Genomic DNA, 16,251 nt, shown 5'->3' with positions numbered 1-16,251 from the left:
CACGTCTACTCCTACTGTTGACAATATCATGAAATAAATTATTAAGTGAAACACAGCTATTTAAAACTTTTTAAATCACTTGGACTTTTTAGGTCCCTCTTCAGCAATCATGCAGAATCGGTGAGCTGATTCGTGGTTATACCACTTCCGTTCCACTGATGCAAAAAAGCAAAGAAGACACATAAGTCCTGGAATCTCTGTGTCACACCAAGGACGGCACAGCTGACCCTAGGCAGGCTGATAAACCACGTGCTGCTCGTTTCTCACTCTAGAAGGGCCCCGATGAAGTTTTTTTTGTCCATCTTGTCAGGGATATTTTCCCCCTCTGGATCCTCCTCTCACCTAAATTCCCAGAGCAACAGCAGTGACATTAAGAAGCCGCTGCACAAATCTGCACGGGAGCTGACGGGCAGAGCAAGGTCCGGCTCGCCGAGCAGGGCAGCCTCTCAGTCTCACCGCTCTGCGGCTGTTTGGACTTGTGGCCCCGTAACTCCCAAAAGAGCTTCCTGAGCACCTCCAGTCGGAAATGGTGAATGTCCTTTCTGCAAACATAGTGACGCTGTCACCACTCATGAAATAACTATAGGATATTCAGATTTTTTTTTTTTTGAGAGTCCTTCCCTGACAGCTTAATTCATTTTAAGGGAAGGAATGTCTGGGCTTCTTGTATGCACATTAGAGATGTGAGAACTGGGAAGAGTCAGGTTAGGACCTAAGTCCTGTTCGTGCTTCTAGAGACTTCTGCTGGAGACGGGCTGGGCGGGGGTGATGAGCCTCTGTGTGGGCAGCTTGCTATAGTCTACCCCACTGACTCCCCACAGTGCCCTGGACCCCGGCCACCTGTGCCGCAGGAGCAAGGCTGCGGCTAGGTCAGACGGAGCCTGGGTCCTCGCTTCCTGCGCCCTGGTTGACAGTGCAAGGGCTCTTCCCAGGAACCCCCAAGGACTCCGTAGGCCATAGGCATCCCTCCAAGCCCTTCAGGAAAGCGGCTGCCAATCTGTGGTCTGGCCCCTTCTCCCTCCAGGACATCCTGGCATTTGGTCCACGGACGCGACTGAAGGCAGCAAACAGCAAAGTGTTTACTTCCGTGGGCAGCTCCCCGCCAAACAAGAATGTGGATCCAGGAGGAACTCAGAGTCCTCCAGCGGACCTTCTGGTCCACCGCTGAGACGAGGCTCACGGATCTCAGTCTTCCAGAAGAGACCAAAGAAAGCCAGCTCTGGTGCCAAACCAGGGCTCCCCACGAGCCCTGCCATGCCAGCTGTGGGTCTGGGGACATTTCCCACCTCCCTGCAGGGCATTTCTGCAGGAGCCTATGCACAGGGAAGGGGAGGATTAAGCGAGGCTCTTCCATGCATTAACCAGTGCCCAGCACACACAGATGCAAAGAGCTGACTCATCTGAAAAGACCCTGACGCTGGGAAAGATTGAAGGTGGGAGGAGAAGGGGACAACAGAGGATGAGATGGTTGGATGGCATCATGGACTCGATGGACATGAGTTTGAATAAACTCCGGGCGTTGGTGATGGACAGGGAGGTCTGGCGTGCTGCAGACTATTGGGTCGCAAAGAGTCGAACCCGACTGAGCGACTGAGCTGAACTGAAGTGAGCACACACAGAGCAGCTACTATATCAGCACTGTTATCACTGTGCCTGAGACATGGGAAATTTCCCAAGGGCCCCCTGGACCACATGGTCTGAGAATAGTCACCATGCTCCGCCCACGAGGTCGTCTAGATCCTCAGCTTGAGCTGCGAGCGCGTCTCACAATCTCACCACTTCCCAAGGTCCCGTCCAAACTGCTCTGAGTGTCCTCCCTGCTCTCCTCTCCCCAGTGTAACTGCTGGCCAGTGGGCTTTGATCCGAGTGAACACACTGCTACCCGGAGACAGGACTGTCTCACCTGCTCACCGGCCACCACGCCAGCCACCTCCCCCATCTGCCCACCAAGACTGCCCATAGCACACTCACTGTGACTCCGTGCCGGCCACAATTTCACTCCCACAGCGGTCTCAGCACAATGACACCAAACTCAGGTCAGCTTTGAGCCACACATCCTTCATTCTACTGAAAGCCCTCCTGAGTTCCACTACGACAGACTATCCCAGGGGCGACTGGCACACAGCCCCAAGGAGACAGGAACACCGGGGCCCTGGGGTGCCTCTGCAGCCACCCCAAGTCTTCCTCCACGGGGCTCCCTCTCCACCAACCTATGTGAAAGCATTTCCAGATTACAGAGAAGAAGAGTAACAATGAAGACATCAAGAAGCAAGTGAGGTTTATAGGATAATGGAAGAGTCCGTGGTACATAACATCAATTTACAAGGAAAAACCCTTAATTTAAACACGTTAAAGCATAAACCGAAAAGAGATGTACCTTAGAAAGGAAAACCTGCACACAACATGTGCTAAAACTCAGAAACATAAACTAGACAATTTTACCGCATGGAAACAGACAAAGGTAACGATTATTCTCTGGGATGCATCCCAAGCCACACGGCACATCCTTCACTGTGATGCAGCCACAGAAAGCAACACAAGCCCAGTGCCCCATTCCTGCCTTATGTCTGAAGGAAGCCGATGGGTCACCAGACCCGATCCAGACCCAGGCTACGTGGACAGAGCTAAAGTTAGCCAAGGGAGACCAGTGTGCCTAGTCTGACTGCCAGAGAAAACTCTAACTGGATTTTTCTTATTCCTTGATTAGGAAAGTGATTTTTTTGAAATAGGATCCACCAAACTTAGTTACATAATAATACATACCAGAAATTAAAGAAATTAAATGAGACCTACAAATGCATCTTTTGCCCATAAAACCAAATTTAACAATCATGATGGTAGCAAACTCTGGGAAAAAGCGCCACAATATGAAACTTGAAAGACTGCCACGGTATTGGTAAAACCTTGAGAAAAAGAATAGATCCCGTGCTTTGTATCCACGTAAGAGGAACATCTACAATACATTAGAGAAGACATAAAATAGCTAACTCAGAGTGCCTCAATTACTTTTTAAGGCCCTTCATAAAATTTTATTAATGGGATCTTAAGTGTAAATACGTAGAAAGCAATGACCTGGAGTGTGGGAACTTAGAAGAAAACAAACACCCTTTGCTAGAAGCTAGCAACAACAAAACTAGACCCAAATCCTCCGTCTACAAAACGTGGGCATGCTTGCTCTTCACCTTCGACACTTGCTTCTAGAATCATGGGAAATGAGCCCACTTAACCTACTAGGCTGTAAATAAATGCATTGCAACTGCTTGCTATACTGTAGTAAGAAACAGTTTCAAAGGCAGGTGCAAGAGGACCACGTGGATTTTCAAGCTTGAGAGTAAACGACTTTCCCAGGAAAGATGCTCTCAGCCACGATGAGACCCCCAAGTGTGTGTCACCAAACACTTACGATGAGTTCCGAGTCCCGTCCCATGGAAATGACGGTTCGGTTCACTGTCCGGAGAAGCTTCTCCATGATGATCTGAACGTGCCTCTGCGTTGGCCCCTGCAGGAGACACACACGTGTAAACCAACAGCTAAGACAGTCATTAACATGCCAGCCCCACGGCTGTTACGGAACCCATTTACCCTGTAAAGAGTAAATCAATTACAACCCTTAACGAGATGAAAAATGGCCCTTGTCACAGGCAAAAGCCTTCACAAAGAAAACTCAAGGCATTTTATTAATTATAGCCCATTAATGGTAATGTTATATAATCACAGTAATTTAATTGAAGCAAACCTTAAAAATAAAAGCAAATCTGTCTAAACAATATAATGTTTATGATCCCTGATTAGCTCACCAATTAGCTTTGGAAAGACACTTGCCCATTTGTACACAGAGGCCCAGCAGCTAACAACCATACAGCTCACGCTGCATGTCAGATCCCAATAAGGTGGGTATGCTTGCATAGAATCAAATGTTTAAATATCACCTTAGCACAACACCTAAAATTCAGCATGCCGGAGCATCTCCAATCATAAAAGTGTGCTCCTTCGTCTCGTGTGTGATGGGACTGTTGATTCTTCTTCATGAATTCTGAATGTGTTTAAATCGGTTTTCCAGACGCTCCGCACAGGCCAGGCAGGCACTGCCTCCTCCATAAGGCTTGGCCTTACAACTTTTCATGTACAATCTTTTTCTTTTTTTTCACCCTTTTCTGTTTTTAATTGGAAGCTAATTGCTTTACAATATTGTGTTGGGTTTTGCCAAACAACAAGGTGAATCAGCCATGTATACATATGTCCCTCCCTCTGGAACCTCCCTCCCACCTTCCATCCCATAGCCCACCCCTCTAGGTTGTCACACGGCCTGGTTTGAGTTCCCTGGGTCATACGGCTAACTCCCACTGGCTGCCTACTTTACACGCACTAACGTATATGCTTCCGCACTGCTCTCTCCGTTTGTCCCACTGCCCTCCTTCCCCCGCTGAGTCCACAAACCTGTGCTCTAGTCTGTGCCTCTATTCTTGCCCTGCAAGTACTTTCATCAGTACCATTTTTTCTAGATTCCATACTTACGCATTAATATGCAATATTTGTTTTTCCCATTGCCGACTAACTTCACTCTGTATAACAGGTTCCAAGCCCATCCACCTCACTAGGACTAACTCAAATGTGTTCCTTTTTATGGCTCAACAATATTCCATTGTGTATATATATAAACACACCACAGCTTCTTTATCCATTCATCTGTCAATGGGCGTCCAGGTCACTTCCAGGGTCTAGCTACTGTGCATAGTGCTGCAGTGCACCTGGGAGTGCATGTGGCTTTAAATTACGGTTTCCTCAGAGTATACGCCAGTAGTGGGGTTGTTGGGTCACATGGTGGTTTCATTCTCAGTTTCAAAGAACTCTCCATACTGTTCTCCATAGTGGCTGTATCAATTTACATTCCCAGCAACCCTGTAAGGGGCTTCCCCTTTCTCCAAATCCTCCCCAGCGTTTGCTGTTTGTAGATTTCTTGACGATGGCCATTCTGATGATTGAAGTGAAGGAATAACTTCACTATAGTTTTTATTTGCATTTCTCTAATAATGAGTGATGTTGAGCATTTTTCAAAAGGCCTGGACTGGGATGATTGAAGCCTGGCCTTTGGGTTAAGGCTGGCAAGAGCTTTCAGAGACAAAGCCTGGGGAGGGTGGACATAGCCACAGTCACAGTTAACTAACTTACTGTAGTTCTCTTTTCAAGCACACCACCCAGACTCTGAGAAGATACACAGGTGCAGCAAAGAAGTGGACAGGACAGGCACATGTGTGTGTGTGTGTGCGCGTGCGTGCACACATGTGTCTGGACTGGGGCGTTGTCCAGAGGTCACATCGGGGAGAGCTAAGAACAAGCCCTACTAACTGAAAAACCTTGATTCATCTAGCCACTGCTAGAGACAGAGACAGACGCGGCTCTGTGCAGCTGTCCAGACATGCCTGGAGAACCAGTGACTTTACATGCACGCACACACGTGCACAACTGCGTACGGTGGGTACAATGGCGTCGGGAGGCAGAGAGTCAGATGTTTCCACATGTGCTTGCGCCAGCTTTTTATTAGGACAAAAAGGTCAGAGGAATAAGCATACAATTGAGAAATGCAAAAGAAAATACCATTTAAAAAAGAAACAGCAAAGAAAGCACAGGAAAAAACGGGCTGTACAGAAAGGAACCTGCAAAAAGGGGCAGAGAACTGCTCCAAAATTCTGAGGCACCACTGACTTAAAGCAACAACAGCTATGCTCCTATATAAAATAATAATACTAAGTGTTATTTATTAAAGATAATGATTGAAAGAAAGTAGGCAATTAGCTGCCCTCTGTTTATTTCTAATTTTTAACATCAAAGCCTCTGACCTTAAGTATCAAATCTCAGTCTTGGGAGTCACTGTGCTGAGAAGTCACAGGAAACAAAACAGTATCTTTAATGTGGAAATACACACACGATAATACAATCATCACACTTTGCATGCTCAGTCGCTCAGTCGTGTCTGACTCTGTGCGACCCCATGGACTGTAGCCCACCAGGCTCCTCTGTCCATAGGATTTGCCAGGCAAGAATACTGGAGTGGGCTGCCATTTCCTCCTCCAGGGGATCCTCCCGACCAAGGGATCAAATCCACATGCCTGCACCTCCTGCATTGGCATGAGGATTCTTCACCACTAGGGAAGCCCCATCAAGCTTTATACATAAATAAAAAATAATTTGAGGATACAACTCTACAGAGAAAAAGAGAAAGGTGTTAGTCGCTCAGTCATGTCTGACTCTTTGCAACCCCATGGACGGTAGCCCGCCACGCTCACTCCTCTGTTCATGGGATTCTCCAAGCAAGAATACTGGAATGGGTTGCCATTCCCTTCTCCAGGGGATCTTCCTGACCCAAAGGATTGAACCAGGGTCTCCTGTATTGCAGGCAGACACTTTACCATTACAGCCACCAGGGAAGGCCCAAAGAAAAAGAAAGGGTAACCCTTAAAATTCAGGCCATTCTCTTTTAAACGAATCAAACGTGATTCAGTCCATCGAGGCCAGGTCTCAGGAGGACCACAGGCCCACGCCTGCCACGGGGTCCACGGAGGCAGCCCCGTGGTTACTCACCACGTCCTTCCGGTACAGAACCTCAAGGATGTTGCTGAGCAGTTGGCAGCAGGCCTCCAGATCTTCCTGTCTCTCCAGATGGTACTTGAGCTGATCCGTCATCATGGGAAGCAGGATCTCTCTGCAGTCTGCAGGGGACACCAGGTTACCAGTCAGCAGGAGACCCACCGAGACGCAACTCTGTTTGCTAGAAGCTTGTTTTCCTAGCTCATGACAGGGCACGTAGCACCAACACTCTCTGCAATGTGACACTGACGTCTGGAGGGGGTCGGACCAGCTGACTGGGCAGAAATCACTTGTTTTCTTATCAGATAACTCACACACACACACCCACACGTGCACACATGTCCGTGTTGTCACCATGTAAACATAAGATGAGTTAACAGACACATGCGTACAGATACGTATTCACACGCATCCCATGGTGTGCACGTTGACACAAACACAAGCATGCGGTGATTCTAACTAACTTTCTGTGCCAAACTACGAATTGACTGATTGGCCCTTTAAAAGAAAGACGTGTTAAAACACAAATGATTTGAATTGCAACTATTCTTGTTGTTTCCTAGGAGGACTGGAGCATGGTTCCTTTCTGCTTCCATGCACTTCCCACACATTCCTGAGCTTGGCCAGTTCACAACTCACTAACTTCCACACTTAATGTTTACTTGCTCAGGGACAACTTTCTGCTGGGTTCACACCTGCAGAGGACAGTCTGCAGAGGGCTGAGAGCTCAGGCTCTGGAGTGAGGTTGTGTGGGTTTAAATTCTGCTGTTTTCCGTGCAGGGTAATCTTGGGCTACGCTGGTTAACTCTCCAAGCCTAGGTTTCCTCATCTCTAACATGGACACACTGGCACTAGTTACTCACAGGTTTGGGGCTCAGTGTCCTCCTGCAAGATTAGGCATGAAGGCCTGGGCCTGGCACAGGTGAGATGCTCTGGACAGGTACTTGCTCTTATGATGAGACATAGATACTGGTGAAGAGAAGCCCCCCCCCACCCTCCCTGGCCTCGTAGACCCCTGGGCTAATGAGCAGCCCCCCACCCTCCCTGGCCTCGTAGACCCCTGGGCTAATGAGGGAGGGAGCAGTGGGGAGCAAGTATTGACCTTGGAGGTGAAAGTTAGGAAGGCCTCCTTCAGGACACAGTGCATTCACCTGCTGGGAAGAATATCCCGCATAGGAATATCCCACATAGGGTGGGCAATCCTAGGCACAAATTCAGGGGGACAGGAGTAGATGACATATTCACAGAGCCACAGGCAAAGTTCAGGAGGGTGGGAAGAGGAGAAACAGAATAAAATATCAGATGGTAAATCAGGTTTCATTCTGAACATGATGGGTGAAATGGAAACAGATGGAGAATTGGAAGAAGCTGATGGGGAAGGGATGTGATAATACAAAAGGCCAGAGAGAGCGTCTGTGATGGCACCCAGGTAGGGCAGTGCAGATGGGGGGCACAGAACTGGCTAGTTAGCTACTGCAATAGTCCAAGCAAAAACTAGCCTGACCACCTGCTGACGACAGAGGATGAGATGGTTGGATGGCATCACCAACTCGATGGAAATCAGCAAGCTCCAGGAGTTGGTGATGGACACGGAGGCCTGGCATGCTGCAGTCCACAGGGGTCACAAAGAGTCAGACACGACTAAGCATGATGATAAACAGAGAGAAGGCCAGGAGCTAAACGAGAGTCAAACATGACGCCCAGTCCAGCATGACCCCCTGATGAGCCACCCAAGGCAAGATGTGGAACCTGGGAACAGAAGGGTACCACAGGGAGGAGAAAAGGACCAGGGTTTAGTTTTGGACAAGCTGCGTTTGAGTTGCCTGTTGGATATTCAAGTAGCTCCACCTAGTAGGCACATAGAGAGAGGCTTCTAGACCTTAGAGATCTCCAGTCTCACGGACCAAAGAAGCAACAGCTCTTAGACAGTAATAAATGCCAAGGGTGTGGGTAAGACCATTAAAGAGGAGTACGGAGAATGAGAAGGGAGCGCTATGAGCGGCAGTCAGGAGGTTGGTATCAGAACAGGAGATGGAGCGAGCAGCGACGTGGGATGAGGCAGAGATGAGTGACGTCACCCAAGTCGAGGGAGGGCAGGTGGCCTGCGTGTGGCAAGAACGGATCCAAAAGAACAGCCCTGGGAGGTGGCGACTGAAGGCACACAGAGGCCTGCTCAAGACGGCTTCCTGGAGTGGGATGAGAAGACAAAACTGGGAGTGCAGACACAGCTCCGGAAGCACAGCTCTGAAAGGTGTCTAAGGATCAAAGATAATTTGGGTTTTCATTTGTTTTTCAGATAGGACCATGGAAAGGATGCTCAGAAAAAAAAAAAAAAACGAACTAGACACAAATAAGACTGGAGATGAAATGTTGATTACTAATTGTCTCTTCCTGGTGGGGCATCCCACTGAACTCCAGCACATCCACCCTCCAATGGGAGCGATCTGCTGACAACAGCAGTTCTGATGGTGAAACAAGCTCAGCCACTGTCGTTCCCCTTAAAATGTGGAGCACGAGAGAAGAGACAGCAGAGCTTGGAAACATTAAATATCTCACGCTTGTTTTTAGAATTTTACATTTTAGGACTTCCAGTGTTAATGATACATAAAAGCATGTCTCTGCATTAATGTTTTCTGAGTTTTTTTAACATAAAGAAAACAAATGAGCCTGCAACACTGGAAACGTTTCTGAAAGTATGCAGAGACCTGCTTAGATTTTGCCAAGAAGTAGGGGCTTCCCTGGTGGCTCAGGTGGTAAAGAATCTGCCAGCAGGAGACTTGGGTTTGATCACTGGGTAGGGAAGATGGCTTGGAGAAGGGAATGGCAACCCACTCTAGTATTCTTGCCTGGGAAATCCCATGGACAGAGGAGCCTGGCGGGCTACAGTACAGTCCACAGGGTCGCAAAGAGCTGGACACGACTGAGTGACTCACACACGTGTGGTAAAAGACCTCAGGATGGAGGAAGGAGGTAGGTCAGACAGGGAGATGCAGAAACAGCCCACATCCTTCTGCTCCTCCACTTTCCAGGGGGCTGCACGTAGGAAGCTCATGCTAAGGCTTTTTCAAGCCGCATTTTGATTTAATCCACAGAAAAGGAAGTGATAACAACTCCATTTTTCCAGATGGAGTTTTCCCCAAAGAATATATGAATATATGCATTTGCTTGCTGATGTCACCATTTCAGGAACCCATACTCGCTCAGTCGCTAAGCTGTGTCCAATTCCTGGGGACCCCATGGACTGTAGCCCACCAGGCTCCTATGTTCACGGGATCTCCCAGGCAAGAATACCGAGTGGGCTGCCATTTCTTCCTCCAGGGCATCTTCCCAGGACAGGGATCAAACCTGCCTCTCCTGCACTGCCAGGTGGGTTCTTTAGCACTGAGCCACCAGAGAACCCAACAAATATTTAGGTAGAGGTAAGTCAGAGATGCTAAAGGGCTGAGCATCTTCCGGGCAGAGGCCGGGTGGGCTTGGCTGACTGTGATGTCAGGAATCGCAGGCGGGCAGGGCGTGAGAGCGCAGCATAAGGAGAAGGTGCTCTCGCACGGGGACCAGGACAGGCTCTCCTCGTCATGGCTCCTGGATGACAGAGGCTGTCACACGATTCCTTCCCCTTCCCACCCAGCCCTTCCTACAACGTCCGGGGTGAAGGCCTGGCCCTGCAGAGAGCATCTCCCCCAAATGCCACCACCCCTTGAACTCATGACAGAAGCGCTCCAAAGCTGAGATGGGCCTCCAGCCTAGGAGAGGGCACAGGCATCAGTCTCCCCAGGACAATGCCAGTCCAAGGGACAGGCCACAAGATGACCTCATGGCAGTGAATCCAGCCTGAACATGCAGATGCCCAAAATGCTGAACCACACACACACGAACTCCACAGGCATCCCAAATCCAACGTCTTACTACAAAATCCTAAAGTTCACAAGTCGCAGCAGCCTGCAGTAGCTCTGCTGACCTTAACCGCAACATGACGTACAGTGTAGAGCTACACTCCAGCTCCCAGAAGCCACAGGGTGGGGCGGGGCCCTCGGCCAAGCCGTCTGAGTCCAGCCCTGATGCATTCACCCTCAAGGTCCAGGTGGAACATCTCCAGCTGCAGTCCCCCTTCCCTCTCACCCGAAACACATCACCAGTATGGCCACCCTCAGTAGATGAGCCCTCAGCCACCCCGGCCACTTGGTCATCCCCAGCAACACTGCCACCACCGCTCTGGAGGTAAGTCTAATTTCCAAGTAGGTGGGGAAGGAAGAGCCACGAGAAGCTGAGCAGGCAGAGGCAGGTGCTGACCACAGGACCAAGGAAAGCAGGACCTCAGAGGCTGAGCAAAGCCAAGCTTGGGAGGGAGCCCACAGCAGCAGCGGGCCACTTGGACTTGCCAGGCCAACGGGGCAGCAGGGCTGTGTCCACAAATGATCCTAGAAAATCAGAGGAACACAGCTCGAGACTCAGAGACGGCTGAAATGGCTCCTTGGGATCTGGCAACCCAGAGGCCCTGGCCGCAGTCCATGCCATAAGGCCCCAGGTATGTGTCATGCCGGACAGACAGGGCTGGACTTCACCGTTCTGCAAATAATCAAGTGTGTTGGTGTCATCTGTTAGAATCACTCCAGGGTGAGGGAAGGGATGGCCGCCCTGTCCATCTTCTGCTGGGAGAGATGCCGTCAACCATTCCTGGTTCCCGGTGCGAATGCCCACCTGCCACCCAGCCCAGAGCTCTGTGATAGCTTTGTCATTGATTACCCAGCCTCTTTTGAGGAAAAAGGACCAAATTTTGGACACTTTGCTGCCATTTTGTCATGTTTAAAGACTTTCATCCTGTTTCTGAGAACATAAAAATCCATTTGCTATAACCCTTCATGGGTCCATAGTATCGAGAGATACTATGGAATACACACAGGATGTTTTCAACATCCACAGGATAACTGTGGTTCTAACCTTATCACTGCCACCCACCTCTGGCTGGTCAAGATAAAGGGGGCCATGGGGATAAGCCTACGTCACCGAGAGGATGGAACAAGACCACACGAGAAGGACTTTGGGAGGGTCCAGCACTCCTGTCCACAGGACCACCACTGGCCCCTGACCACACGCCCATACAGGACCAGCTCACCGGGAGGGAGCGGCCATGTGCCCGGGGCTTCCGTACAGGCGCACGGACCACACCAGGCATCTCCTGAAGTCTCCAAGGACAGAGGGTCACAGGGCAGCCACACCTTCAAAAGCATGACCCAGGCCTCCCCACGAAGAAGAGCAACGTCCCAGGTCCTGCAGTGGCTGCGAGGACCACAGCTGGAAGCAGCCCAAGCTCAACTGATCCACCTTCCTGGTGACCCGTGACTGGCAGGCCCCAGCCCTGGCCCCCGACAGACCTGGGGACAGGTGGGCTTCTGGTGCCAGGCCTCAGACTGCTGGGGTCTAAGACTGGCTCTGGGAGCTGCTTGTCCCTCTGGAACAGTCTCTGTTAGAGGAGAGGTCTGGCTCTCAGCCAGGGGAGGGGCCCCGCACATGCCCTAAGATCTGAGAGTGGAAGTGTATGTTTGTGTGTGTGTGTGTGTGTGTGTGTGCCTGTAACTTCCTGCACATGTGTGGGCATGTGTGAACAGGCATGCATGTGCTCAGGGGGAGAAGTGCTCTCTTCCCAACAAGACAGCCACACAGGACTCCGGTCCACCATCTTAAGCATGGGTGAACCCCGTGCTCTGCTTGTTTGAGGTGGGAGCAAGGACGTGCAGCCAAGGGCCACTCTGTCCCGTCCTCAGAAGACGTCGGGGCAAAGCCGTCACTGCAAGCTCCCACCTGCCTCTGGGGACTCAGTTGTACTGAACAGTGTCCAAGCCGATCCCCACAGCAGTGCTCGGGCTCAAGTGCACATGCACTTGCACATGTGTGTGCGTGCACATGTGTGTGTGTGCAAGTGTGCGTGCGTGTGTGTATGTGTGCATGTGTGTGCGTATGTGTATTGTGTGTGTGTGCGTGTGTCTCTGTGTGTGTGTGCACACATGTATGTGTGTATATGTGTCTGTGTGTACGTGTATGTGCGTGCGTGTGCGTATGTGTGCATGCGTGTGCGTGTGTGTGTATATGGGTACTGTGTGTGTGCGTGTGTGTATATGTGTCTGTGTGCATGTGTGTATGTGTGTATATGTGTCTGTGTGTCCGCATGTGTGTGTGTGTATATGTGTCTGCATTTGTCTGTGTGTGCATGTGTGTGTGTGTGTGCATGCACACAGGAGTGTTAGTCTGGGTTCTCTGTACCTACAGGTGCAGAGGACCGCAGGAGAGGGTCTGCAGTGAGAAGCAGGTCTGCCTCCTGGTGCTGCCCAGCCACCCAGCAGCCCTCCCCACCCAAAGCAAAATGAACCTTATTTTACAAAGGACACCACTGACTCTGCATTTATGCTCCCTTCAGCTTTCTCAAGAAGTGGTGGGACCAAGTTTGCAATAACACTAAAGATCCTGAAAGTTTTTCTAAGTCAAAACAAAACATTAGGAGCATAGAGGAAGGTACCCCCCACACAACCACTCATGCACCCACCCACCCACTCACACACGCACACACATACCCACCCATACACTCACACCTGCAATGAGCTGTTTTAAAGCATCAGACATATATCTGGCAGTCAAGGAAGAGGAATACCCTGTCATATTCTGCGTGTCTCAAATCGGTGACTCCAGTAACCTTCTCCATGAACAGAACACCATTTCTACAGCAAGATATAGTCCTACTTGGTTCAGAATGGAAGTCTGAGGAAGCTGACAATCTCCCCACTCAAAGGAAAAAAAGAAAAAAAACCAACCAACCAAATACTGAAATCAAGAAAACACATTTTAAACCAACTACCCACAGATCAACACATGGAGAAAAGCTGTGACCAACACGTGACTGAAGCCTAGGAACCTGGGTCAGTCTATTTGATTTTGTTTGTTTGCTTTTTCACTAAAGTAGAGTCAAGTCCCCTATGATGAAAAGGACATCTTTTTTTGGTGTTAGTTCTAGGAGGTCTTGTAGGTTTTCGTAGAACTGTTCAACTTCAGCTTCTTCGGCATTACTGGTTGGGCATAGACTTGGATTACTGTGATACCAAATGGCTTGCCTTGGAAACGAACAGAGATCATTCTGTCATTTTTGAGATTGACCCAAGTACTGCATTTTGGACTCTTTTGTTGACTATGATGGCTACTCCATTTCTTCTAAGGAATTCTTGCTCACAGTAGTAGATATAATGGTCATCTGAATTAAATTCGCCCATTCAAGTTCATTTTAGTTCACTGATTCCTAAAGTGTCAATGCTCACTCTTGCTACTTCCTGTTGGACCACTTCCAATTTACCTTGATTCATGGACCTAATATTACAGGTTCCTATACAATATTGTTCTTTACAGCATCGGACTTTACTTCCATTACCAGTTTATTTATTTAACGTATAAGCAGATACATCATGTGAAATGCCAGGCTGGATGAGCCACAAGCTGGAATCAAGATTGCCAGGAGAAATATCAATAACTTCAGATATGCAGATGACACCAGCATTCTGACAGAAAGCAAAGACGAACTAAAGAGCCTCTTGATGAAGGTGAAAGAGGAGAGTGAAAAAGCTGGCTTAAAACTCAACATTCAAAAAACTAAGATCATGGCATCTGGTCCCATCAATTCATGGCAAATAAATGGAGAAATAATGGAAACAGTGACAGATTTTATTTTCTTGGGCTCCAAAATCACTGCAGATGGTGACTGCAAACATGAAATCAAAAGACGCTTGCTCCTTTGAAGAAAAGCTATGACAAATCTAGACAGTATATTAAAAAGCAGAGACACTACTTTTCCAACAAAGGTCTGTTTAGTCAAAGCTATGGTTTTTCCAGTCGTCATGTATGGATGTCAGAGTTGGACCATAAAGAAAGCTGCTAAGTCGCTTCAGTCGTGTCCAACTCTGTGTGACCCCACAGACGGCAGCCCACCAGACTCCACCATCCCTGGGATTCTCCAGGCAAGAACACTGGAGTGGGTTGCCATTTCCTTCTCCAATGCATGAAAGTGAAAAGTGAAAGGGAAGTCGCTCAGTCGTGTCCGACTCTTCGCGACCCCATGGACTGCAGCCCTCCAGGCTCCTTCGTCTATGGGATTTTCCAGGCACGAGTGCTGGAGTGGGGTGCCATCGCCTTCTCTGAAAGAAAGCTGAGCACTGAAGAACTGATGATTTTGAACTGTGGTGTTGGAGAAAATTCTTGAGAATCTGTTGGACTACAAGGAGATCAAACCAGTCAATCCTAAAGGAAATCAACCCTGAATATTCATTAGAAGGACTGATGCTGAAGCTCTAATACTTTGGCCACCTGATGCAAAGAACTGACTCCTTAGAAAAGACCCTGATGCTGGAAAGCATTGAAGGCAGGAGGAGAAGGGGACAACACAGGATGAGATGGTTGCACAGCATCACTGACTCAATGGACGTGAGTTTGAGCAAGCTCCGGGAGTTGGTAATGGACAGGGAAGCCTGGTGTGCTGCAGCCCATGGGATCACAAAGAGTTGGACACAACTGAGCTACTGAACTGAACAAGAGTTGGTTTACAACAATGTGTTAGTTTCAGGTGTACAGCAGAGTGATTCAGTATACATATATCTATAAATGTTTTCAGATTCTTTTCCATTATAGGTTATTACAAGATATTGACTATAGTTCCTTGTGTTATACAGTAGGCTCCTGCTGTTTGTCTATTTTATATATTAAAGTGTGCTTCTGTTAATCATAGAAAACAAATTTATAGTTGACAAAGGGAAGGAAGAGGGGAGGGATAAATTGGGAGTTTGGGACTAACAGTCTAATTGATTTTGGAAAAGCCTTTTGGTCTGATTAAAGTTCTGTTTCCCCATGCACATAAGAAAATAATAATATCTACCTGTCTCACTCTTTGCCTTGAATCTTGGGCAAGTTACTTCAACTCTTGAAGGCTTAATTGTCCTTCTCTGCAAACGGGCATGCTACTATTAACCCTTCAGGCTTACTGTGAGAATCAAATGATATAATGTGTGTATCTGGCAAGTAGTCAGCACTCAGTCAAGCGCAGCTGTCAAAAACTGTAACGGAAATAATATTATTCTGCAAAGTCAGCTTTTCCAACAAAGTACACAGCAAAAACTCCTGCCTTAGAGTTTCTTAGTCAATAGGGTAGCCAGTGAGCCCTTGAATACAGCCTGTTCCACTGATGAGTAGAATTTTCAACTTTAGTTACTTTCATGTAATTTTTTACATTTAACTTTTTAACTTAAATGTAAAAAATGGACACCTGATTCAGTTCTTGCAAACAACTATTTGGAACGACGGAATAGCATGTATATATGAATCTCCTTTCCTGTGGTGAATTTTATTAAATGTGAAAAATACAGATCGAGAGTCTGTGATGAAAATTCAGCATCCAAACTGAGATATGATATACATGGGAAAACCACACTGGATTTTAGAGAGTTCCTATAGAAAAAAAAAAAAAAACAAAAAAAGAGTGTGAAACATGCCATTTGTAATATTTAGATCAAGGTCGTGTTGACATATTTCAGATGAAATATATTATTAAAATTAATTTCACCAACTGTCTTGCACTTTTTTTTTTTTTACTGTGGACTGTATAAAATTATAAATTGTGTGTGTAGCTGGCATTCTATC

At 48.0% G+C, this 16,251-nt stretch overlaps 1 protein-coding gene across 2 annotated transcripts in view; it reads right to left on the bottom strand.

Moving 5' to 3' along the window:
• Positions 1–16,251, bottom strand: part of DOCK1 (dedicator of cytokinesis 1) — a 560,513-nt gene that overhangs the window by 342,554 nt on the left and 201,708 nt on the right. For both annotated transcript variants that reach the window (XM_061403980.1, XM_061403979.1), the window contains exons 26-27: positions 6,580–6,707; positions 3,404–3,499 (exon numbers count right to left, since the gene is read on the bottom strand). In XM_061403980.1, coding sequence (XP_061259964.1) covers positions 3,404–3,499; positions 6,580–6,707 — 224 coding nt within the window. The remainder of the gene's footprint in view (positions 1–3,403; positions 3,500–6,579; positions 6,708–16,251) is intronic.

Source organism: Bos javanicus, chromosome 26 (assembly GCF_032452875.1).
Source record: "Bos javanicus breed banteng chromosome 26, ARS-OSU_banteng_1.0, whole genome shotgun sequence".
Taxonomy (NCBI): Eukaryota; Metazoa; Chordata; class Mammalia; order Artiodactyla; family Bovidae; genus Bos; species Bos javanicus.
This window is presented reverse-complemented; position numbering and strand designations above follow the sequence as displayed.